Raw genomic sequence first — 24,068 nt, 5'->3', positions numbered from 1 at the left:
GTCAAATTAGTCTAATAGCTGTATAGTGTGGTATGTACATGCACTCAAATTGGAATTTATGTTGACTGGCTAGTATAATCAATTTTGCTGTTGCATTTAATTTTAGAATAAACCACATTTATTTCCCTTATACGAGATTCAGGAAATACATTATAGTTGAAGCAAGAAGATTATTCCAGGCTTCTCTAACATTCAGTCTAAATTAATTTGGTATTTCAGATTCTTCTACCAATTGCAGCAGTTATGCTGGCCCAATACATCAGAGAAAGTTTACAGGTTTTATTGCTGTTTCTGAGGGGCTGTTGGGAGGCAGAAGAAGTCTTTAAGTCCAGATGGCCTACTAGATGCTGGCAAAATTTAAGCAGAGTTTCTCCCAGGAAGACTCAGGACCAGTCCAATCATGTGGTGGGAGGCTTTGACTGCCACTATTAGTATCAATGCACACCTGATGTTCAGAGCACAGACAAGGTTTAAAGGAGAGCTTGAGAGCACTGTCAGGTTTCAAGCAGCAGGGCTGGTGGGTATAGCCAAATTCTCGGATAATTTAAGGAAGTTTAAATGCAGTGAAGCCACTGCAGCAAATAGCACACACATCTTTGGCTGTGGTACATGATGTATCCAATCACATTGTACTTGCCTTCTGTTTACCTCTTAATTACACTTGCCCACAGCTGGCCCAGTGCAAGTAGAACAGGGTATAAATCAAAAGGCACACAAACAAATGCAGGAGCAGGAAAGGAGTTCAGACCTGAGACTGGCTTTAAGAAAATTATTAATATTTACTATGAATAAAAGGTCTGTCTGTAATTTGAAATGGATTAACTAAAGAGCTATTTTAAGGTTAATGGACTAACACTAATTTCTGGTGACAATGAAATGCTTTCTCCATTCCTGCATTTAGTGTAGGCAGTATTCTAGTTATCCTAATCCAGACAGGAGATTTTTAGAAAATGCAGAGTATAGGGATGGCAGCTCTTTGGTGGTAGGAACAAATTACAGCTTTTAACTAGATTTTTAAAAAATACAACTTATTCACTAATACCCCACATATGATTTAGAGCTGAATTTCAGAGCAACTGATGGGTCTGCTGTGTGTTCTTTCACGCAGATTTTGTACTCCAGGGAACAGAGTAATTGGTAGTTGAGAAGCTTCTTTTAGGATTTTAATCTCCACTCCAGAAAACAGAGTGCAACCCTGAACAGGATCTAGCTATATTCAGTAGTAGAAGTGAAATGTAAAATACATGCCTAAAAAACCTAACTGAATGTTAAGAGTTTCAACTTCCTGTGTTGGTGTTTTGAAGTTATTTCTGCTTTCTATGATGAATGTCTACAGATTTGGAAGAGACATGGTTACTGTTTCTTTCTTCTGAATCAAGGCAAGAGTCTGACACTGGCAGGGAAAAGGCCTGTCAAATGTCGTAGCTTCAAAGTGGTGTCAGTTACTGTGGTTGGGAAATTGGGAAGCCGGGTCAACAATTAAGCATGTTCCAGCTAATTGACAAGCCTGTTTACAAAACTAGAGTGGATACTCAAAATGGCACAAGAGTATGACAAGGAAACCTCCTTGCTACTGCAGAATTTCTGCCTGTGCTTGTCTTTCCTCCAGTTCATGAGAATAACAGCTCTCTTCCCATAGCTGTTGACTTCCAAATGGAAAAATGAACCAAATGAAACCGTTCTGAGGATGTTCTTACAGTTTTTCTGAAATTCTAGTGACCATGTTTAAAATCTAACAAATCAATGAAGGATGTTTCTGAGGGTGTGACTATAGGTAAATAATCTGGTAATGTGGCTGTTCCCAAGGAAACAACAATTTAATTTTCTGTCTCATTTCAAACATGGACTTGAATTACATTTCTGTCTCTATGTTTAATGAGTGAATCATTGCAATATTTGTGAGATTTAATTAAGATGGGGAGTTTACATGGGAAAGAGGGAAACTGCTGCAGCAGCCCTAATAAACTGGTGTTTACTGTGGAAGGTATAAATCCAGCACTTGTTAGTGTCTCTGCAATGCCGGGCCTCAGTTTTAGTTATCTATGTTGCAAAAACCATCAACATTCTATAGTAGGAATGGTAAGGCATTACCATAGACCAAAGGAAGCCTTGCAGAGAGAAGCTGGGGCATGCTCCCTCTGGCTGTTAGCTAAAACATGGGGCAAAAGTCCATTTTCTCCCTCTCCCCAGAGAGAACTGATTTACAAGAGGCGCAATGCTCCTAGGTACTTGTCCTGCCACAGTATTGTGTACCCTGGCATTAGGACTTCTGACTTTAAATGCTGGGGCTCTAAATATCCTAAATAATTTTTTCACACTAACTCCTCTCCCACACTCCCAACAAACAAATAAACAAAAGCATTAATATTCCATAGTGTTCTTGATTCTGAATTTCTGTTCCATCTGATCCTTTGCTGGGCTTGCTTGTAGAAAGCACAGTCTAGACAAAAGAGGTCTTCTGATCCTTCCTACTACCCTGAACACTAGGAACAGAACTGTAAGGTTTCTAAGAAACAAAATTCTATGGAGGGCTTTAAATATCACCTCTGTGTATGAACCAAAATAGAACATTCAAGTGCATCAAACAGCCTTAATCTAGTCTAGCTTTGTATAACCTGGATGATTCTACAGTAGCCACACCTGCTAATTTCTTTACAAATACTAGTCTTGGATCTGCAAGTATGTTTGAACAATAAGCCTTTTGGTTTTTTTCCTGAAGTGAAAACTTTTTGAATGGTAATCTTCTGTATATTCTCATAGAGAAGTAAGTTTCTATCAGTATTAACACATTTTTCAAAATATTTATATTCACATATAGTTATCTTATGTAAATTTTGCTCTAACAGTGACACCAACTAACTTGGAATAGTTTTAAACATTCAGAAAGTTTGCCTCAACAACTTTCATGAAATACAGATACAGTTTTTGAATATAACTGTTAAAATACAAGCAACAATTTAATATTGCAGATAACAGAATTTTTCTTCCTTAGGAAGACTATGATCGTCTGAGACCTTTATCTTACCCTATGACCGATGTCTTCCTTATCTGCTTCTCAGTGGTAAACCCTGCTTCATTTCAAAACGTGAAGGAAGAGTGGGTACCGGAGTTGAAGGAATATGCACCTAATGTTCCCTTTTTACTAGTAGGAACACAGGTATATTTGGTTCTGTTCTACTTTTATTTAAACAATTAGGGTCATTGTATGGCGCCTTTTCTCTGGGCTGGAAGTTGAGGCCCAACAGGACCTGAGCAGCACCTTGTTCTGCCTTTGGAGGAACAACTCTTACAGGGGGCAGAAAAACACAGATAGGTGTTGCTCTCCAGTGAGCTATCTCCATTTGGTTAAAAAACCAAAACGTCCATTGTAAACATGATGGCAAGATGGGCTGCATGTCTCCCACGTGACTTTCTAAAAAGTCACAGGACTTATTGAATAAAATTGTCTGCTCATGCCCATGTTACTGGAATTACTTGGGTTTACAACTATTAGTCACATGCAATATTTGCTGAAGCAAAGGAAAAGGGGAGACATGAGACAATTTCCTCTTGCTTCTTGTGGGCAGTGGACTGGGCTTCATTTATGAAGTGACCCACATGCTGGTGTTACCTATGGGTTAATCTTTCTGCCACTGCATTTGGTATTCTAAGATGATCACATCTAATTGAAGTGCTGAATTACAGAATAACTGTTGCTTCCTTCTAGATTAAAGGTTCACAACTTAAATTGAGGGCTCTTGAATCAGGAAAGGTCCATGATCTGAATCATGACATGACTCCGTTTTTATAGAGATAATATTCCATTGAATGATTCTCCTTTTAAAAATGATTATCATATTGCCTGCTGACTTTTGTTTAGAGAAAGTATTCCAGCATGACTTCAATCTTTCTTGCTAGATTGATCTCCGTGATGACCCAAAAACTCTGTCAAGACTGAATGATATGAAAGAGAAGCCCGTATCTGTGGAGCAAGGACAGAAGTTAGCAAAAGAGGTAAACTGGATACTTCTAAATGAAACCAAATAACACAGAACAACAACAAAACACCCCTATTTCTACTTGAATTTGTCTTCCTTTACCACTATTTGCATATTTTTTAGCAGTCCACATATGAAATCTTGCTTACCAGTTAACAACACTTACTTACATTAATAAGTAGACCCATGTAATTACGCTTTCTTGTCAGCAATAGTTCTAATTTTCAGTGTAGACACTTGTAAAAGCTATATAAATATTACTCAAAGATAATTAAAATCCACAGACTGGCTGAGGCTGGAAGCTGAGGCCTCTCCTGCTCAAGCAACATGTTGGCTGCATCTTTTAGACATTATTTGAGAATGTGATATTACCACTGTAACTACTGTGTGGATAATGCTTATCAGGACACTTACAGAGCCTTTATTTTTGAAACAAAAAAGAGTAATTATTTTTTGCTCTTTAATTATCAACCATATCTTAGGTCTCCACTGCCAATCTAAAGAAACCAAACAACTTAAATACCTTCCAGATCTTTGGACAGAAGACAAATATAATTTTCTCCTACAGGGGGTGCACATTCAGATAACTTTTTTTAGATTGCAGCCAAATATTGTAATGTTGCTATGGGGGGGAAGCAGAAATGCCCAAATGAAACTGAACAGCTGAGACATACTGCTACTGAATTAACTTATTTTCTTGACAGATAGGAGCCTACTGTTACGTGGAGTGTTCAGCTTTAACACAGAAAGGACTGAAGACTGTTTTTGATGAAGCTATTATAGCCATTCTAACTCCAAAGAAACACACAGTGAAGAAGAGAATAGGCTCAAGATGCATAAACTGCTGTTTGATCACGTGAGAGACATTTGACAATGGCCAGGCTTACTGTGAAATTCTACTGATTTTAAATACAATGCATTAAGTACATAGTGAATTTGTTCCAGGTTTGAAAGTTAAACCTACGTTTCTGCCTTCTACAACCAGTGAAATCCAGAGGAATAAAATCAAACTCAATGAACTTGTAATAAGAAGCCACCACATCTGTTACAAATATTTTATTCAGACTGGAAGGTACAATCTCTCAGGGTTACACAGTCTAGAGGAAGCAAAAACTGCACCATGCTGAAATGGCATCTATGTGATTTTACTGAGTGGAGATGCTTGGCCTGAAATACTCTAACTGAATTTGGACAGTCTTCTGCTTTGACTATATATATATATATATATATATATTAAAAAACCCCAACTTTTGCACAGTCTGTATGGAATCTGCACAAAGAAATACCTTGTCTCTTTTTGCTCCAGTTATCTGCTTTTGTATGTAAGCTGCTTCCGGTTCCAGTGTATCCACAGAGGTGCAATAATCAGACCAGCCATATAGCCAAAGGTAGCTCCGAGGGAACAGGAAATGGGCCATACCTGAGGGGAGAACGCAAGGCAAAAGCAGACAATGAGGAAAATATCTGTGGTTTTTGTACTTCATGAGCACAAAGTCTAGATACTGAAAGACAGTAGTCTTATTCTACTTTAAAGCTTGATGTGCTTTCCTAAAAATGCCAAAAGCGTAACAATCATCTTCATGAACACTAAATGCTGTTGTACAGTTTTTAATTAATATGCATTAAAATGTAAGCAGGCTTCTGGCTATTGCAGAATTTAGTTTGATAGTCCAAAAACTATGTGGAAAAAAACACCCCTTAGAAGTATCTTATATCCCCGGAAGCATTCAGCTGACCTGACTTCCTACTCTGCTGTACACATTTGGACACCTACAGATTTCTCAGCAACTTCTCCTTTCAATCTCTCATGGTGTTTTGAAACTTTCAGGTGTGTATAGAGGAATTAGTATTCAAATAAGGCCAGAGACTGAGATAGATAGAGGTTTGTTGGCTTTTTTTCTTGAAAGGTATGTGAAAGGATAAACTTCCCTCTGGCTAGCAGTAGGGAGGGAACACAAATTTGGAAGCTGACTGAACATCTTGTACCCAGATCATCAAACTTGTAGTAAGCCAGTTATGTCAAACAGAGCTTTAATTATATGCTCTATTTTCAACTATAAGAAAAGGAAGCCAACTCAATAGATCTGACTCACTTTAACAAACCATCTTGTACTGAGCCAGAGTAGTAATAGAATTCTTTCCTACTCTTTTTTTTTAGTTGGTATTGATTTGCAGAGAGGAATGGCCAAACCAAGACTTAACCAGTTTGTCATCAGATGTAGCTAATAGTACCAGTCCACTACATACTGCATTTGATCAAAGTCTCAACTAAGGCGGTAATTAATTAATTTATTTTAGAATAAAAAGAATTCCCAGGCCTCTCTAAATTTATTTTTTTTTCCCAAGGACAGGTTTGCAGTTCCTGCTCTACAGTACATATTCCTAAAGCAAATACGGACTGGCTGGACTCTCCTATTCTTTTGTTTTTTAAATTAAGGGGGATATTTCCCCCCTTCCCATAGTATTTGAGACTGAGAAATGCACTAGACAATAGAGGAAATATCCCAATATCCAGCCTTCTTTTATACTTCACTTTGACTTGCAATTCATGAATATCAAATGAACTTACTCTTAATGGTACTGGTTCCTCCCTTCATTCATTTTCCTAGCTCTGATTCTTCTCTTTACTTCATTATCACTTAAAAGAATATATTTATTCACGTCCTTTGATCATGGGAATTTTAACTACGAATAAGAGCAATGTATTTTGTCCTCTGCTCTTTCATCTTCAATCTCCTCAGTTGTTTCATCTTCACATTCCTTAGCATTTACAGCTTTATATGTTATTTGGAGGTCTTAAGGAGTGTAGCAAAGATGATTATTAAACAAGGTGCCTTAGGTACTCTTTATTGACCTTGTTTCATTCTTTCACTTTCATACGTTCTGTCTCTGCTGCTTTTGTTGCTGAGTATTTCAGCAGTTGCCTCTCAAGCCAAAGATTTGCTTGTTTTCATTCATTTACTGTGTATAGTAGATCATCTATAAAAAGCCTTGAGAGGCTTTGGCATGGTAAGTACTACATGCATCTGAAACTCACATAAGTTTGTGGCCTTGGCTAAACTTACACTTCAGGTGGATCTTTTCAACTTTTAAACAAAATGTAATTATTTCTAGCATTTTGCATATTACACTTGTCAAAAGGACAAAACAATAAAAAACCTTCTGCTCACTCAGTCATGTTCAGATGGAACACAAGTCATACTTTTTTATCCACTGGTGAAGTCAAATACCACTCCAATATCCACAAAACTATGGACAAAGGCTTCTTAACTCGGTGGTGCTTTTACATCAGATTTGCTGAGTGATCAATGATCAATCCTTCATTAAATTTTTACCTACATTAGGTGAATTTGTAGTTGCCTATTTGCTTTCCAGAACTATAGGTAGATGATGGACTTTGAATTGATCATATTCCCCTAACTAGAGAGCGGATATCCCTGATGACCCAATGACCCTGTATATTGTGCTATTTTGTGTATAGTGGGTGATTATTGGTACGATTAAAAAGATATCTGATGGTTGTTGTAGCCTCTTTCACCTGACTGAACTGCAACTTGGGACATGTTTTTTCAATAGCTGTGTAACTTTTAATATTAATTTTGCTTCTGTCTTCTAAAACATTCATTTTTTGCTTTGGTTTTTAAAAGTCAGTGTTATTACCTTACAAAAGTTTCAGGCTCTCTCTCTTAACACTTGAATCTCTGACCTCTGAACACTCACAAATAGCAGGTGGAAAAGATAGGGAACAAAGGGAAGAAAACATAAAACATGCCATCTCCCCATCTAGGAATAAGACAGAGACACCACCTCATCCCTTCTAGTGGCATGGAACAGAGGGGTACTAGGCCAGGCACTTATTCTTTCTGTGCTGCTTGGAAAGCCCAAAGTAGTTCTGAGGGCAGTTTGATATGCCTTTTGAAAACTCCCTAAGCACAGCAGTTAAAAGCCTGGACTTAAGAGCGTTGCTGTCCTTCCGCCATTTTCTCTAACCCTCAAGACTGGGCAAAATTCCCTTACAAACAGGTAATAATACCAGTTTTGCACCTTTTATTCTTGACTGATGGCTTTTAGTCTACATACAGCCTGAGGCACCCATGGGTATATCTAAAGCAGCAAGTTATCAAAGACAGATTAAGATATGGTTCTTAAGCACAGCAGCTGCACTAAAATAACACCACTTTCACATGCTTTTGACTGTCTACGAAAATGGGTTGCTTCTTTCTGTGGAAGTGGGTTGCTTTATTTTGTATTAGCTGCTGGCCTCATTTTTCTGAGACCCAATCACTTTCTTCTGGACCTTTTTAAATGACTTTGACTTACTCAATTGGCCTGCCTTTGCGCCCTCTTTCATATTATCTCAAGCTTGGTTTAAGTCCTTGACTTGGTATGAACTGCCTGTAAGTGATAAAAATCTAAGCAGCAAATATCTGTCTGCGTGTTTCAAGAGATTCCATTCTGCTTGCTTAAAATATGCAACTTGTAATACACCCCTCTCATTCCCTGAGAACTTTTCAGCTCAGTTCCTCTTACACCATGGTCCCTTCTGCCTTGGGGAAGCTGACATATCCTGCCCCAGTACTGATGTCATGTCTGGGCTGGGTCAGCAGCAGGGGAATAAGATGTTAGGCCACATGGCCTAGCTGCACTTTTGTTGAGGGGAAAAAAGGCTGATGAGGAGAGAAAAGTGTGGGGAGTGCAGGAGATTGAACAGAACATTTTCCATGAAACTGTCATGAAATGCCTTATTTGTCTCAGCAGCTGGGAAGCATCAGCTACCATTCTCACAGCCTAACACAAGAAGAATCAGTTTACATATCAAATGCATGATGAAAAGGGCAATTTTAACAACCTGTAGATGATTACTAGGAACCTGAACAGCAGCTTGGCAAAAACAAATCTTATCAAGAACAAAAGATGCATTTTAATGGACAGAGCATGAGGCAGTGTTTAATGCAAAGTAATTCTGACTTCTGCTATTCATTTAAAATTTCGCTTTGCCTTTTCATCTGGCAGCAGTGTTAGGACTTCACAGGAATTTCTTTAGGCTAGCTTAATAGACACTGCAGAACTGCAAGGTTTTTAGTATGTATTAGAACTCATTTTAAGAATAATGACTCAAAATAGGAATTGCCAACCTTTCAGGACACAAATGAGCTAGTTTTCCTCAGCGCTCTTTACATCACCTAAGATTCTATGATGTGAGAATGCTTAGCATATTGCATGGAAAGCAGAGCATGTTGCAGGATCCCAGCAAGGTACCTAGCTCTGCTGGACTGTGCATGTAGCTAGCTAAACCAGAATTCTGACTGCATGACAGTTTTGTCATCTATTACGAGTCTTGCATCCCATGAAAGGGAATTACATAGACAATGATAAGGACATAAGGGCCAGATTCTTATAGACCAGAGGAGCAACACAAAGTTTTTAAAGATATTATGAAGTAAGCAGCTGCCTGCTGGAACTTTCATTATACAAATGCAAATACAGTGGGGCAATCTACTGTACTTACTTTTCAGTAAACTTTAGAGTGTTTTTCTCATATTCCTAAACACGATTTTTTGTATGCTTACTGTTTCAAAAGACTAATTTCTGACTGTCAATTAGAAGGCTATGTAATAATTTTTGTTTCATTTTAAAACTGAATAAATGAGCACAATTATTTTCCCTCCCTGTTTCTATCATGCCTTAAATTCCTGATTGTTTAGTCTGTACTGTCTTAAAAACTTCACTACATGCCTTTAATCTATTTTGGTTGCATGCACATGTTAACTACAAGTGTCTTATCACATTGTACAGAATGTGTGTGTTGACAAGCACACACCAAGAAGAAAGTGTGAGGCTTTTTTCAGGCTGGCATTTGTAACTAGAAGTCAATTTCATGGATTTGTGTTCTAAAGTTATAGCAAGCATAACAGCCTTTGATCTCACCATTAAGGTTTACATTGAGAAAACACATTATTAAATAAACAATGATAACCACACTGAAGTGGAACAAGTTTCTACCTCTGTTTAAAACAACTCTGACTGTGTATTATCCCTTCTTCTCGTATTAAGCGACTTCTCTTATAACAAAACGTTCACAGTAGGTAGTAGATCCAAAAAGGAATACAAGAAGGAAACTCTCTGAGCTGTGTTAAGAAGAACCAAAGTAGAATGAAAGCTTATAGTCCCATTTCAGCTTACTTGAGTAAGCACCAAGAACTGTACCCTAGATTCTCTGGATTACTTTTCAGGCTACAAATGTCTGAGAGGTATCTAAGGCTAATATTTACAGTCATATTGGCTAAATTACATGGCAGTCAGTCAATTCAGGTGAGCTATATCAACACTACCTTTTATGCTTGCAGTATCCACTATGAAGTAGGAATATAGCAAGCCAATGATAACACTGTAAGCAGAATATTGTTTCAAAGTCACTTTTTACCACTAGCAACAGGTACTACAGATCAAAATTATGCTACCAAAAAACCCCAGATGTATGGGAGGGCATGCACAAAACAAACACAGAGACATGATTTAAAAGTCTATTATCAAAACATGCAATAAACCCAGCAATTCCCCAGTGAGCTAAATCCAGTTGTTGTCAGTGGCAAATGCTGTGTCGGAAATAATAGTTCCACCATATATAAAGTGTGCTGATAAAGTTGTGGTCTTTAACTATACCATATTGTTCTGCAACTAGTTTCCTCAACCTGAGTAGAGAAAGGATGTGCCTAGTAACTCCTACATCATCCCTTTCTGTTTCAGTGGTGGTGTGTTTTAAGGTTCCACTTTTCTCAGTGACACAAGAAGCCAGGATCCTGATCACAAGTAGTTATTAAAAGCACACCATCAACTTGAAACAGGCAATCTGGAAAAACTAAGCAACAGTAAGAAAGGAAGTTATTTTCTATTTCTTTGTAGAACTGTCCTAGCTAACTGTAACCCTTACATACCCATTGTGCTTCAGCAGCCTAGAGGCATCTGAGATGGATGTACAACTCTAAATTGTCCAGAACAGCCTTATTTAAATCATCACAATTAAGTGTTGCAAACTGTTTTAAAAATTGCTGAAAAATAAGATAAGAATCTCAAAACACTGGCAAAATTAGTTTACCAGTCTAACTGAAACATGCCTGGCAGAACCAGTCCTGGAAAATTTGTTGTTTTGTTTTTAATACAGAAATGTAACTACTAAGAAATGTAACTACTGTAGCACCTAGCCTGCATTCCTGTAAGGCAATTTACCTTTGTCTGAGATAGGCTGAATTCTAGACCTACAACAGGAATAACAACAGACTGGGCCCCCCAACCAACTGTTTTGTGTAGTTACAAAATTTTTCTTAAGCTAGCACAGGAGTAACACACTTGGCATGCTTAAAAGTTGCTTTTAAAAAAGCAACAGAATAATGAAAAGAAACTCAAATCATAGGACACAAACTGACTTTCAGCAATATATTTTATACTTCTAACAGAAATACCTTATATATTTTTCATCTCCATTCCCAAACATAATTCAAAAAAATTAATGTTAGTTTATTTCTGAAACAATATTCTGTCCCTGTTAAGAAATATTTACTTAGCATAGAAGTTGTTGTATGCTTAGAAAAATGCAATTAATATTATTTTTAAGGGTAGAGAGGCACACTAATCTGAATATCCCCTGTATGCAATATTTTTCAAACATAAACATGGAAAATAAAGTGAAGATTTTCTGAGACATCTGTATTTATCTCAGTTTTGTTGCATGTCACAAGATGTATGTATAAAGAAGCAATATGTTTCCTTTGATTTGTAAATAAGGATGAAGTAGCATTTGGGCTTAGTTCATTAATACATTAGTTGGAATTCTTGTTATGAAATTCATCATCAGGTTTACGCCACCGAAACCTGAAGTACTTTGAAGTAAAAACAAATTCTCGTTAAAGACACAAAGGATGCTGACATCTGATTTTCTGACCAGGTAAGATCCAGATAATAGTACAAAAGATTTCTCAACTTCTACTGATATATCTCAACCACAATGTAAAGCAATTCCTACCAGGTAATTTTTCAGTTCTTCTATTAAGTTTGCAGGAAAATATGATAGACTCAAAACAGACTGCCAAGGGCAGGGAAACAGTAGCAAAAAATGAAACCAATGTTGCTTTTTCTTTGAAGGACACAAAGCAGAAGAACTGTGGTAGGTATGAGCATGGCAATTCAGCCAAGTATCTTACAGAACAGTGCAGATAGCTTTATTTAATACTCTGCTGGGATTCCAGCATTCTCAGTACTCCCTCCAACCTCTTGTTTGTTTTAGGTGAGTGACTACAGACCATTTCCATTTGAAGACCTTTCTATCAACAAACCAGACTTCACAGAAGCAGCTTTACATTCTCCCATTTGTGAATGATTTTTCAATTGAAAAGTTGACTGCAGACACTCTTAGACTATCTACAGTTTAAAGTGTAGACACCAGATTTAATTAAATGCTAAATCCCAATTAAGTGGAAAAATATGCCAATTTAAGACACAGTGGCTTTTTCTGTGCAGCTTGTTTCATATTATATTATTCTAACAAAAGCTAAATCAATAGCATTTTTCATCCCAAACTCACAGCACATTTCTGTACCAGCTGGATATTTTGTGTTTTTGACAACTTTTGATATTCCAGGGCTACCAACTGAGCCCAAGGGCAGCAGCAAAACCCGATGGGTTTGCTTTATCACGTGATATTTCTCAATTATTGCTGAGCCATCCAGTTCTTGTAGTATCAATTTCACCTTTTCTGTGACAATCTGCCAATAATGAATTGTCTGAAGTTACAGACAGCACTGCAGTTGTGTTTCCATTGCACGCTGTTACACCACAAATACTAACTATAATCAATAGAAACATCAGAACCAGATTTTGCAATAAACACGCTCAAAGGCCTTAACACTGCTCTCTAAAACAATAATACTACTTTAGTCTTCCCAAAGTAATAAGAGTTAAACCAAATTTTCTCTTTAAAGCAGAACCACTTCCACTACAGATAAAAAAAAAAATTGTTTACAGCACAAAGGCTAAAATACAAAAAGGAAAACAATCACTAATGAAACCTCTTTTTATCTCAGAAGCTGGTCCTGAGTTCAAAGACTAAGCTGTTCCATTTGAGTCCATTTTTGGATAGGAAAAGGGTAAATCCAAAACTGTAATCCTCAAGCTCTCTGTTTTTAGGCTAATACGAGAAACAGCTGATGTCAGAAGCACAACAGCTTAATACTTTACTCATGCAGATGTCTAGAAGTAATTTGGTTTCTGATTACTTTTAAGTCACATTAAGATCTACATGATTTCTTTCAGACCTTGCTTGGGACTTAATTTGTTGGTGTTCCCTTAAACATACCAGCTGAAGTTCTATGGAGTTCTATGCAAAACACTAGTAGTCCTTGTATTTGGGGGAGATTAAAAATATTATTATTATTATTATTATTATTATTATTATTATTATTATTATTATTATTATTATTATTATTATTATTATTAATCCTGCAGCTGTATTATGCGCAGGTATCTTTATGTTCAGTAAGTGGTTAGGTCACTCAGGGGCAATCAGCACTAAAGATCTTCACAAACGAAACAGATCTGCAACAACAGCAGACTTTTCTGAGGATCCTTCTTCTTTTCCCTGTCTGAGGTTGAGGACAACACAGAAAGCACTTCTCTTTCATTGTTACAGTGAAAGAATTCACTATGAGTTTCTGTAATCATCTGACATCAGGTAGCAAAAGGAATACTCTTGCAAAAAAGGGGCTTTGTGCCAGTGCCCAGTGAACTTCTGAAGAACAGAAATGTCTCTTGGTTCTGAAGATTTCTGAGACAGCCATGCAGCTACTACATGCAATACCTGGTTGCTGAATCCATACTGTTCAGTAGGAAGACAAAAGTCATCAGCTGTTGCATGAAGTTGTGTTTCCCCAGAACCTAATTTACATTATATCTCAATGTATCTCTTGTCTGAGCTGGGAAAGCTGGGAAGCAGTGTTTCCTGGGCAAATACTGAAAATTCCTGGCCAGGACACTGCCCCCACTTCTATGGTTTTGTGACCAATATTTAAGAGATCCCCTTCACAAAAATATTAGATTATTAATAGGTGATTGAAAACTTCTGAGAGTTGTGAGCAGGATAGCTTGTCAAGGGACAAGCTATTTTAAAAAGGTTGATTTCTGCCTTTAAGACCTGTTACAATTTTGGTGCTTCACTGTGTTGCTCTGCTGAAACAACTGGACTTGTAAAAACTACATTACATTTTAACAAGAACTTTTTTTCTCTCCCCTAATACAGCAGATCTTAAAAAATTAGCCTTTAAAACTGCAGTTTTCAGACTGTTGGAGTGGCAGCCTGCAGGACTGATAAACAAACTCTCTATGGCTGCTCTTGAACTGCCCACATCATTAAAGATCAAGCAGGTTGGACTCAAAGTGGAACAAAAAATTTCTTTCCCCATCCCACTATTTAAAATGATAATGTCTAAGATGGAGAAGTGAGGATGGGAAAAATGAGGGGAAGGGAAAGAACAGCAGCAAATGCTCTGGATCTAGGCAAAAGATCTTTGATGTAGAACTTGAGTCATAAACTCTCCCCTGCTAACTTTGGTATCAGGAGTATGTCAGAAATGAGGGTGGAGATGGTGAAGGAAAAGGGAAATTGCAGACACAGAGGGAGCACTGGGGAGCATTCACAGCCAGAAACAGCCAGCGACAGGTTTGGGTATCTGAAGTTTCTGCAGATGCTTTACTGTTCTGAGGAGTCATATAGTGTCATTTTAGATGTTTAAGTGTAGATTATAGAGCTAAATTTTCAGCCATGTTTGTCTTTTATTAACTTGGAAGACTTTTCAAACAGCAAAAGTTTTCAGACCATTATCAAACTTGTGTCTCCCACTATTGGAACGTATGGCAATGGACCAAAAGCTAAAAACTAACTCTGCCTAAAGCATCTGTCTTCAGCTGTTAGTGTCTTCCTTTTGTTCATCAGAGCCCCCTGACCTAAGTTTTCCTCATATCATTGGTGCATAAAAGGTGAAGGTTTTATACACAGCACACTAGCAAAGTCTGAGATTTTGGGAACAAAACCTGCCAGATGAGACATGCTACTTCAAAATCTGAGGAAGGAAGAAGTGCTTGCCTCTCAGCAGGACAGGGAAGCAAGAAAGACTTGGAAAGGAGATAGGAGATTGCATTTCAGTGAATCCCTTGATTTTTGGGTTATTCATGTTTGTCAACAATTAGTGTCAACACATACCTATGTCAGATTGATGGCAAAATATCTTGCAAGAATAAACCAAGTGTTTTCAGGGAAGAAAATATTTTGCTTAAAATATTAACCTACTTCTCCATTATTTTTGAAATACAAACTCTAATGTCTAGTTACACTACTGCAATGAAAGACTAACGGCATAAAGGCTGTGAGCTATTTACAGAAGACAAATTTTAAGTGCAGCTGTAAGCCACAGCATCTCCACAATATCACAGTGTGATAGGAAAGTGTGCTGCCTGTTACACTGATTTCTGGAAGAAACCTCTGAAACCATCTGCTAAAGAACAGGCCTGGTAGACACTACTCAGCCAAGAGCGTATGAGTTTGGTAACCAGACGAAGTTATGAAACACTGAGCACATGTAGGAAGAAGCTGTTACTAGTGCCATCATTTTATGGCAATTGCAGACTTCAGTTATGTTTAATTGAATCACTTCTCCATGCCAAAAAACATAGTAAGAAATTAGCATAAACATTGGAATTCATAAAGATAGAACTTGCAATGCCATCTTCACATTTTTTCTTGTTCAACTAAAAAGCTAATGTTTGCCTTCCTTTGAAATCACAAGTGTTTAGTACAGTGCTTTGGCTATACCAGTTCTACAAACCGATCTAAATCCATTTTAAATACCTTCTGTTAAGTGCTGTTATGGAAGACAGGGGGGAGCTAAAACACCAGGAAGGCATTTCTTTCCTACCTGTGAACAATAAAAGCTACTAGAATGAAGACAAACTTGAAGCCATCTTCATCATTTCCCATTTCTCCTCCAGCTTGTCTAGCTTATTCTTATCCAAATCATTAGAGCTCTAGTCCATTATAAAATTTGCATGCAACAGACACTCATAAGCATGTAATAAAGAACCCTATTTAAACTGGAAGTAAAAATAATGCATTTTACTTCCTTACACCCTAAGCACAGATTCCAATAAGTTGTTAAAAGTTTGGCATAACTCTGTAGGAGCAACTTATGACCAAGTACAATATACCTGAACAGCTTCAGAGCAATTTTTGTGTAGCGTGCATCTCCAGAAAATTAGTATTTTGTATCTTTATGGTAAGGGTGTAGATACTAACCTGCCAAGGCCGATCCCAGTCGAGAGGAATAGGAAATGCTCCAAACCAAGCTCCAAGTATACTGCACACGGAAGTAATCTGTAGACTGCTTTCCCATATGGACATAGCTCTGTAAAAAGTGTTATAAGTTTTCAACAACAGCAGAAGTTACCACGGCAGAGAGTTAGAGCAGATTTCTCCCCAAATTTTTGAGGCTACAAACAGATATAAAAATTCATATATTTGATAAATAGCATGCAGGTTTCTCCTAAAACATACAAACTGGAAGTAAAATCCAAGTTGCATAATTTAGCTATAATTACAATCTTTTTATACCACACTTCAGAATTTTTTTTCCTTGAGATGTTTACTGCAAAAGCTAATTTATGTTACCTTGAAACACTGCTAGACTGAGCAAATAAATCTATCTCGCTAACTGTGTGCATTGCAGGGAGAGGCAGACATGGAAGAGTACTGTGGGACTGTACAGAAAAGCACAAGGACAGTCACAAAGGACTCTGTGGTGCAGACATATTTGATGACTACAACAATTCAAAATTTAACATAGAAGTCCACTATGAGAATACTTCAAAACAAGTTTCCATCAACTGAAAAGAAACACTGCAAGTAAATGTAACTGCACATCGGAGCCCTTTGGTAGCAGTGCATCCAAGTTCAAGTACACTGGCTTCAGGATAAATTTTTTGCACACTGAAGAACTCTTACACTACCAGTCACGGCACACATTGTTAAGAGATGTTAAATTACTTCAGTCCTCAGTTTATACCCTTCTGCCACTACTGATTTCAAAAGTGTTTGAAAAGCTGTATTTCTGTTTACAGATGAGCACTTAGTACCATCAATGTACCAACTGATCACTCTGCTTTGCTCAGGCCATGAACATTTGGGTACTTGGTACCAATCAAGAAATGAACAACAGAAGCTCAGAAGGCAGTAGGGCACAGTTTCAAGACAGGAGAACCAAGCTAGAATCACTGCTCCAAATCAGTACAGTAGGAGATCTGAGTTTAAAGTTTGCTACATCTCAGATTATAAATGTACACCGAGCTTCAGCTAAAAAAGGAAAAAAAAAAAAACCAAACATTTTTATGGCTCAAAGACTAGATGCACAGTAAACTCTGAACTTTGCATGTGCTGTTTAGGTTGGATGACACAAACACTTGGTTTTGAAGAGAATAAAATTTCTTTACTTCTGAGTACACACTGTTGCACTTGCTGTTGACCAAACAGCTCACAAATTTAAAGCAAACATTTTTCAATGGTTGCAGAAAAAAAGGTCTTGCAGACTATAAGTGCTGACAGTGCAAGGTTGCCATTTGGGCTGAACTGTTTCTTCTACAATAACACGACCCCTTTAAAATACTCTAGTTCACAATCCTACCAGTTTGAGATTCTTTTTATTGAAAAGTCCTGATGTAACTGGAAAAGTGTTTAGGAGTCTGCACATAGGAAATTCTTTTGAATTATTTTCAGAAGCTGAATAACTGAGCAGAGAGCTGTCAGGCAGAACGAGGAAGAGAACATTCACAACAACCTTAAAGCAGCGAAAGAGACAACAGAACACACCAAGGACTGACTGAGGTACAGTTATACCTCACAAGACATCTTGAGTGTGTGGCAGATTCACCAGAGACTGCTGTACCATATGGAGAGATCAGACTGAGTCCAAATGCAAAACAACAGAATTAGCAAGGCACGGTGCCCAAGTGAAAAACAGCCATTGGCAGTTTGGCAACTACTTCAGCTGCTAATTGAACCCCTCTGCAGCAGGGACTGGCTACCCAACGACAACCTGACCTGTCCTCCAGCATCATCCTAAAGGAGCAATTACTTACTTTTTAAAGTAAGTTATTACTTAAGTACTCACTTTTCTTCTTGGCATGACTCACACTTATTGGGATTTTTGAAGGCATTCTTTAAACCACCACATAAACTCCTCATTTGCATAAGACTAACAACTGCATCAATGTTTATAAACTTTGCATTTTCCACATTTCTTTCATTTAAACTAAGATAATCCTGCAGACAAAAGTAGCAATGCTTAAGATAATAAATTAACAGTAGCAGCAGAAAGGTCTTTAAAAGCCTAAAGTAATTATTTAACCCCTTTAAATAACACAATACATTCAGTTCCACTTTAAATAATGTTTGAATTAAGAGGTTAGCTGACAAAATAACCTACTGAGACAGCTCCTTCATAGATAAAATTTGGAATTCTTGGCTGCAGCAGGACTAAACACTAAGCAGCCCTTGGTGTGTGATGATGCCTACAATTACAAGGGACATTTGAAGTCTGTAAGAGTATGCAGTTCACAAACAAAGTGATAAAATAGGCATAATGAAAACAGGAAGGAGCCCTAATGTCATGGGTTTTTACTATTTTTTTTGGCAATATCCAAATAAAATCTCTTTTCTACCCTGATAATACCTTATAATTGCTATTATACCAGAAATTTCAACACACTTTCTCAGATCAGTGATTTGAAATAAACAGTCTCCAAAAGGAGAGAGGAAAAAAAAAGGCAATTGAAAACTGGTTTCTTAAAGACTTTTATGCAGAAGGCTATTTCAGCTAAGTTACTGAAACACTAAATAACAGCCACATGCTGCCATGAATGCTGATAACCCTTTCTGTAGCTTTTACTTCCCATTAACCACTCACAGCAGCACATGACAGCATATGATCAGTGCCATCAGTCACAACTCTAGATGTCAGAGTAAGGAGCCCAGAGATGCTGATGTGGGCCCAACCCCTTCCCAAATGCAGAATTAGTGAAAAGGGCCTTATTTACAGCTAACTAAGAATGGAAGGGTTTGTGATGTAGAACACATAGACTTACCTTTCCTCACACATTCTATGTGCACATAGGCGTAAGGTTACTTAAGTCCAAATTGCACTCAGGTACTTAAAAACAAACTTTTTTTTTCATACTAAGCTATGTACCTAATCGGACTTACATGCCTACTGCTCCAGTGCAATTCAATTCCCTAAACCGTGCTTTCAAGGAAAGCAGCTTTGTTGATTTCACCTAACCATCCTTTTCTTCCATTTAACTAGTCCCACCTCATTCCATACAGTTAAGTTAAAAACAACCTTCCAATGTATCACATCTACACTCATCTCATGCCCAAACCTAAGCTGTTCCAATGGGTCAATGGAAGAGGTCAAATGAAAAAACACAGGATTATTTTCAAATGAGCGGCTTGCTACAATTCATAAAGAAACCTGCCACAATATTTCTTTGTACTCTATATTCACTCAAAGTACAAATAAACATCATTAATAATAAACATTTTTCTCACATAATGTCACATGGCTCACTAGTAAGAAGTACTGACAAATCCTCACAGCAAAAGTGTCAAAATAAGACAACTGCTTCCCATGCAATGATTGTGCTGAAATTCCATTAAGATCTAGACTAGGAAAGAAAGACATCAACAGGCATTCAAAATCTACCTGGCACTGATATTGTCAAACATCCATTACTTCAATTCAGCTGTTATTTCCAGATGCAAAACCTCCAAAGATGACCAAGTGAATCAGCAATGATTTATTTTGACTAAATGACTCCTTGCTTTTATTACAGTATATTTACACTTCCACTGAAGTAAATCAGTGTAAATCACTTGAATAAAGATTCAAGATAATTTTCAGTGAGAACTGAGATATACCAAAATTTAATACCTGAAAGTAGTATTAAAGTCTCCTCCTCTATAGGAGTGCAAACCAAAAATAATTCCATAGGTCAGCAGTGTAATACAACTTTTTGCTGTCTTCTGAGATGAGACTTCAGCATTACGAACTATTAAAAGGGAATGAATATTAAAATCTCACTGCATCTCAAGCATATGTGAAGCCTCTTTATGTTTCACTATGCCAGTCTTTCAACATGCCATTATTTATGGAATGAAAAAAGGCAGAAGAAATGGAAATCTTCTGAAAAATACATTATTCTTGATAGATGCTGATGCCATGGCTGCCACTGGAGGTGAAAATGCGGTTATAAGGCTTGCTTTACTTTAAAGGTACTCCTGAAAAAATTAATGCTTGAAAACTCTGACACTCAAAACAGCTTTATTTGAAATTGAAAAAAGAGTATGGGTTAATATTATATAATTAAGAACACAGTAAGTCGTGTAATTTTCAACATTATATTCAAGTTTAAAACCGTGCTTTGACTTCCTATTCCTACTTTAAAAGTTGTATTTACAAAGGTACTACTGGATCATGTGCAAGATCCTTCACACACAGCTCAGTGTCAGGTCTCCCCTTTATTGACAACCATCATATAGACTTGCACAATGTTTTTACTTCAGTAGAATATGTGCTGGAAATTTTACTTCCTTCAAACACATATAGAATGCGATCTAGCATCTGAACACCAAAAATTAAAAACTGTTGTTCTGAATCACTGTCTTCAAATAAATCTTTCTTTGTCAGAAACGCTTCCATATATCTGTAGTCGCAAATACAAAAACCACCCATCATCCAGGAAGTTTTCTTTTCTTTACAAAAATTCCATTATATATTTTTTACACCAATTCTGTCCATTTATATTCAGAGAAATATCAGAAACTTTAGATTAGGACTTACCCATTTTTACTAAATACCCGTATCCATGCCTGTATGTTTGGTCCCAGCAAACACAAGCATTGTAAAGTAGTAAATGTAGACAGAAGAACTGCAAACAAAAATGTCTCAGTCACTAACCTACAAAAAGAAAAAGAATATTACAAAATTAAGTGAGGTAGTTGTTAATGCTCTAGAAGTTCCAAGATTTAGGAAGAAAAAAGCCCCTCTAACTCAACCTGTGAAAAAGCATGTGTGCTTTCTTAAACCTCATATAAAATATTTTCTTCTTACTCTGTAGAATAGTAAAGGAAGCTGGAAAGAGTTCTGCTGTTATCTCGAGAGTGAGATGTAGTAATTTTTTGAAATGCCTGAGACCTGTAACATTTAAAAAAAACCACAGGTGTACTTCACATTGATCATTAGTTCTAAATTGAAGTAAGCTTAGATACTTACTTCATCATTCCATTTATTTTTCCTGTTGTGACAGCAACCATGAAACCAAACTACAGGAAACTATTATTATCAGCTACGTAGTGTATCTCCCAAAACCCAGGTTGCTTCACACTTTTTTCTTTAGACTCTCATGAAAATTAAAACACTAATATCAAAAGGATGAAAGATAGGCAAGATGTATGGTTTAGAATATTACAGGGAAAAGGACTAAATGAAGCTCCAAAAAATGTTTGTGCCTATATGCTTAACATAAAAATTAAAGTAAATTGAGTTGTTTGTAACTGTGTTACAATTTTTATTTACAGAAGTCTCTTTTAAGAGCTGGCTTCAAAAAAACCCCAACTGAACAAGCAAAGTAACAAACAAAGAAAACCAACCCAAAGCTAAGAGAAAGCTGAAACAGCCACCTTTCTTCCCCCAGCTAGGAGCTGATCCCTTAACTTCCAGTGTACCAGAAAATACACAAGTACTTATACCAACATCTGCAAGGAGAGCTGCCCCTTAGAATATTTAGAGAAAGAGAGGGTCTTCTGACTTACTCTATGAGAGGTGCTCCATAAAGAACAATAATCGCATGAAACAGTATGCAAGACATGAAAAAGTATATACAGCATTTTAGAAATCTGGATATCTAAAAAAGAGCAATGAAATATCAGAATAATGCTTCAGAACAGAACATAAGTAACACACACAGTCTATATCTTATTAAGAGCATTGTACTCTGATTACTTCTTTAATTTCAGCTGCAGCACAGTATAATAGCATGGCATATTTCAAAGCAGTTTTCCATATATTAATACTTTAAATAAGTAATTAAAAAACGTCATACTCCACCTACAATTTTTTTGTGCATCCCATTAAACAGGGCAAACACACAAAAAATATAACCAGAAATTAAAAGACAACCAGAAGTAATTTTATTGGACATTTTTACACTTCTGTTTTACATCTGACTGTCATATCCATTCGTTAAAAGGCAACTCTCCCAAAAAGTGAAAAAAAAAAAAAGGCAAGAAAACATACAATATAAAGTCTGCTACATAAAGAATCAAAATTACATTAACTAAAACTACATTTTGAACTTGGCATCTTAAATTCTGAATATATTTGAGAAATACCCATAACTTTCTATAAGTCTGCAAAACACATAATTTTCTATGAACTTAAAAACAGTTTCTGGGTACTCACTATATCATGTAGAAGCAAAAACACTGGATAAACAGTTCTGGTAAGGTCTGTTCTGATCAGGTCACCAATGCAAAATCCGTAACTTTCCTTGAACCCTTATTTTTCTATATTTATTCCTTTCTATACTTATTTCCTGGGATGAAATCTCACCTAGAACATGAAGTGTGCTTCATTTTCAAATCACGGATGGTTAAAACACTTGCTTCCCATCATGGTTTTGTGCATTTCACATCCTCCTCAGTCAGCAAAACTGGACAGGAGCTTTGCACACAAAGATATGCTAGCAGGGATGATTACTTAAATGCTTAAAAACCACCTCAGAGCACTACATCTTGCCTGGCTCAGCAAGTCAGGAGTTCAAGACTATGCACCCAACTTCAAAACTCTGGGGTATTCCCCCACTGCTGGGCAAGTCGTGTGCTGCTCCAAAATCACTCTGTTCCAAAGTATTTCATTGGGACTCATACCTTTAATGCTCCCTGTTGCAAACTGTAACTACAAAAAGTTTCTCCCAACTTTAGATTCTTCTGTATGCAGATTTCATAACTTCATCATACAAGGAACTGCAGACATTTTAATACTTTTCCATATGATTTTTTTAGTCGTTGAAATGTAGCACAGCATCTCTTTTATGTGTCAGATTCCGACTTTTTTTTTCCTTTAAAGTTATTACAAACTTACAACTACACACGAGAAATGTATGATGACATTTTTTCCTGGTATATCCACTTATCAAGAAGATAAGCCAGGCCTGGACTGCAAAACGAGTTCTGTGCCATTTAATTTTGCCAGGTTTTGCCACCACGCAAATTCTTGGGACTACAAACAATATTGCACTGACAAGAAACGGGAAAGCATAGGCTCACTCACCTGAACAGGTTATTTACAGGTAGAGAAAGTTTAACATCATGAAAATACTGAAAAATTTGTTTCAAAAGGTGCTACGCTCAACTCACTAATGGAAAATGGGAATAATTCAACATCAAAAATTTTTTTCTTCCTCATTTGATTATTCAGAGAATTTGCTTCCCCTCTGTATTGACCGGTAACGACTTAAGAATTTAAAACCAAAAAATCTTACCTTGTGAGCAAAGGAACGTCTCTTAGGAGACTGATTTGGTTTAAGGACTAAGTGCAAGATTATATTAAGGGTAGCAACACAAACAGAACAAACACACAGCCACGTGAGGTGCGTTCCCAGGACGCTGAATCCGTCCAGGAAGAAAGCCGGGGCCACGGCGGCGAGGACGATGGCCAGAGCGCAGAGCAGGTTGGCAGCCAGGAGCCTCCTGACCTCCGCCTCCCTCATGGCGTCCGGGCAGCGGCACCTGCAACACACCGAGTCCCGCCCCGTCACCCACGCGCCGCGGCAGCATCTTCCCCGGCCGCGACGCGCAGGGCAGAGCTCTGGGCCCGGGCTGGGGGCGAAGGGGAGGATTTTGGGGCAGGAAACAGCGTTTGTTCAAAAACCAAACCCCGCGCGGGCCGCGGGCGCCGCTCCCGCCTCTTACCGCGGAGCGCGCGGCGCCGCCCGGCAGCG

The 24,068-nt window shown here is 37.5% G+C and overlaps 2 protein-coding genes across 3 annotated transcripts in view; one reads left to right on the top strand and one right to left on the bottom strand.

The window, feature by feature from the left end:
- Nucleotides 1–7,152, top strand: part of RHOQ (ras homolog family member Q) — a 19,431-nt gene extending 12,279 nt beyond the window's left edge. The window contains exons 3-5 of one of the 2 annotated variants that reach the window (XM_084203419.1): nucleotides 2,993–3,157; nucleotides 3,898–3,993; nucleotides 4,686–7,152. In XM_084203419.1, coding sequence (XP_084059545.1) covers nucleotides 2,993–3,157; nucleotides 3,898–3,993; nucleotides 4,686–4,718 — 294 coding nt within the window. In that variant the 3' untranslated portion in view covers nucleotides 4,719–7,152. Of the gene's footprint in view, nucleotides 1–2,992; nucleotides 3,158–3,897; nucleotides 3,994–4,681 lie in introns of both variants that reach the window. The other variant, XM_084203418.1, reaches the window with a different exon arrangement.
- PIGF (phosphatidylinositol glycan anchor biosynthesis class F) lies at nucleotides 3,168–24,068 on the bottom strand. The gene is made up of 7 exons (XM_084203417.1): nucleotides 24,040–24,068; nucleotides 23,610–23,856; nucleotides 21,880–21,971; nucleotides 20,909–21,025; nucleotides 16,315–16,423; nucleotides 5,264–5,397; nucleotides 3,168–3,961 (listed from the first exon to the last, which is right to left on the bottom strand). The coding sequence occupies exons 2-6, from the start codon at nucleotides 23,835–23,837 to the stop codon at nucleotides 5,284–5,286; spliced, it is 660 nt and encodes a 219-aa protein (XP_084059543.1). The 5' UTR covers nucleotides 23,838–23,856; nucleotides 24,040–24,068; the 3' UTR covers nucleotides 3,168–3,961; nucleotides 5,264–5,283.

This window comes from Fringilla coelebs, assembly GCF_963513975.1.
Source record: "Fringilla coelebs genome assembly, chromosome: 3".
NCBI lineage: Eukaryota > Metazoa > Chordata > Aves > Passeriformes > Fringillidae > Fringilla > Fringilla coelebs.
The sequence above is the reverse complement of the archived record's forward strand: the minus strand, read 5'-3'. Positions and strand labels throughout refer to the sequence as shown.

Excerpts from the sequence above, each read along its gene's own strand:
- PIGF (XM_084203417.1), bottom strand. The coding sequence starts at position 23,837 with ATGAGGGAGGCGGAGGTCAGGAGGCTCCTGGCTGCCAACCTGCTCTGC. Across the intron at positions 21,972-23,609 it reads GACGTTCCTTTGCTCACAAG|ATATCCAGATTTCTAAAATG; the intron begins GTAAGATTTTTT and ends GCTCTTTTTTAG. Across the intron at positions 5,398-16,314 it reads ACTGGGATCGGCCTTGGCAG|GTATGGCCCATTTCCTGTTC; the intron begins GTTAGTATCTAC and ends TTCTCCCCTCAG.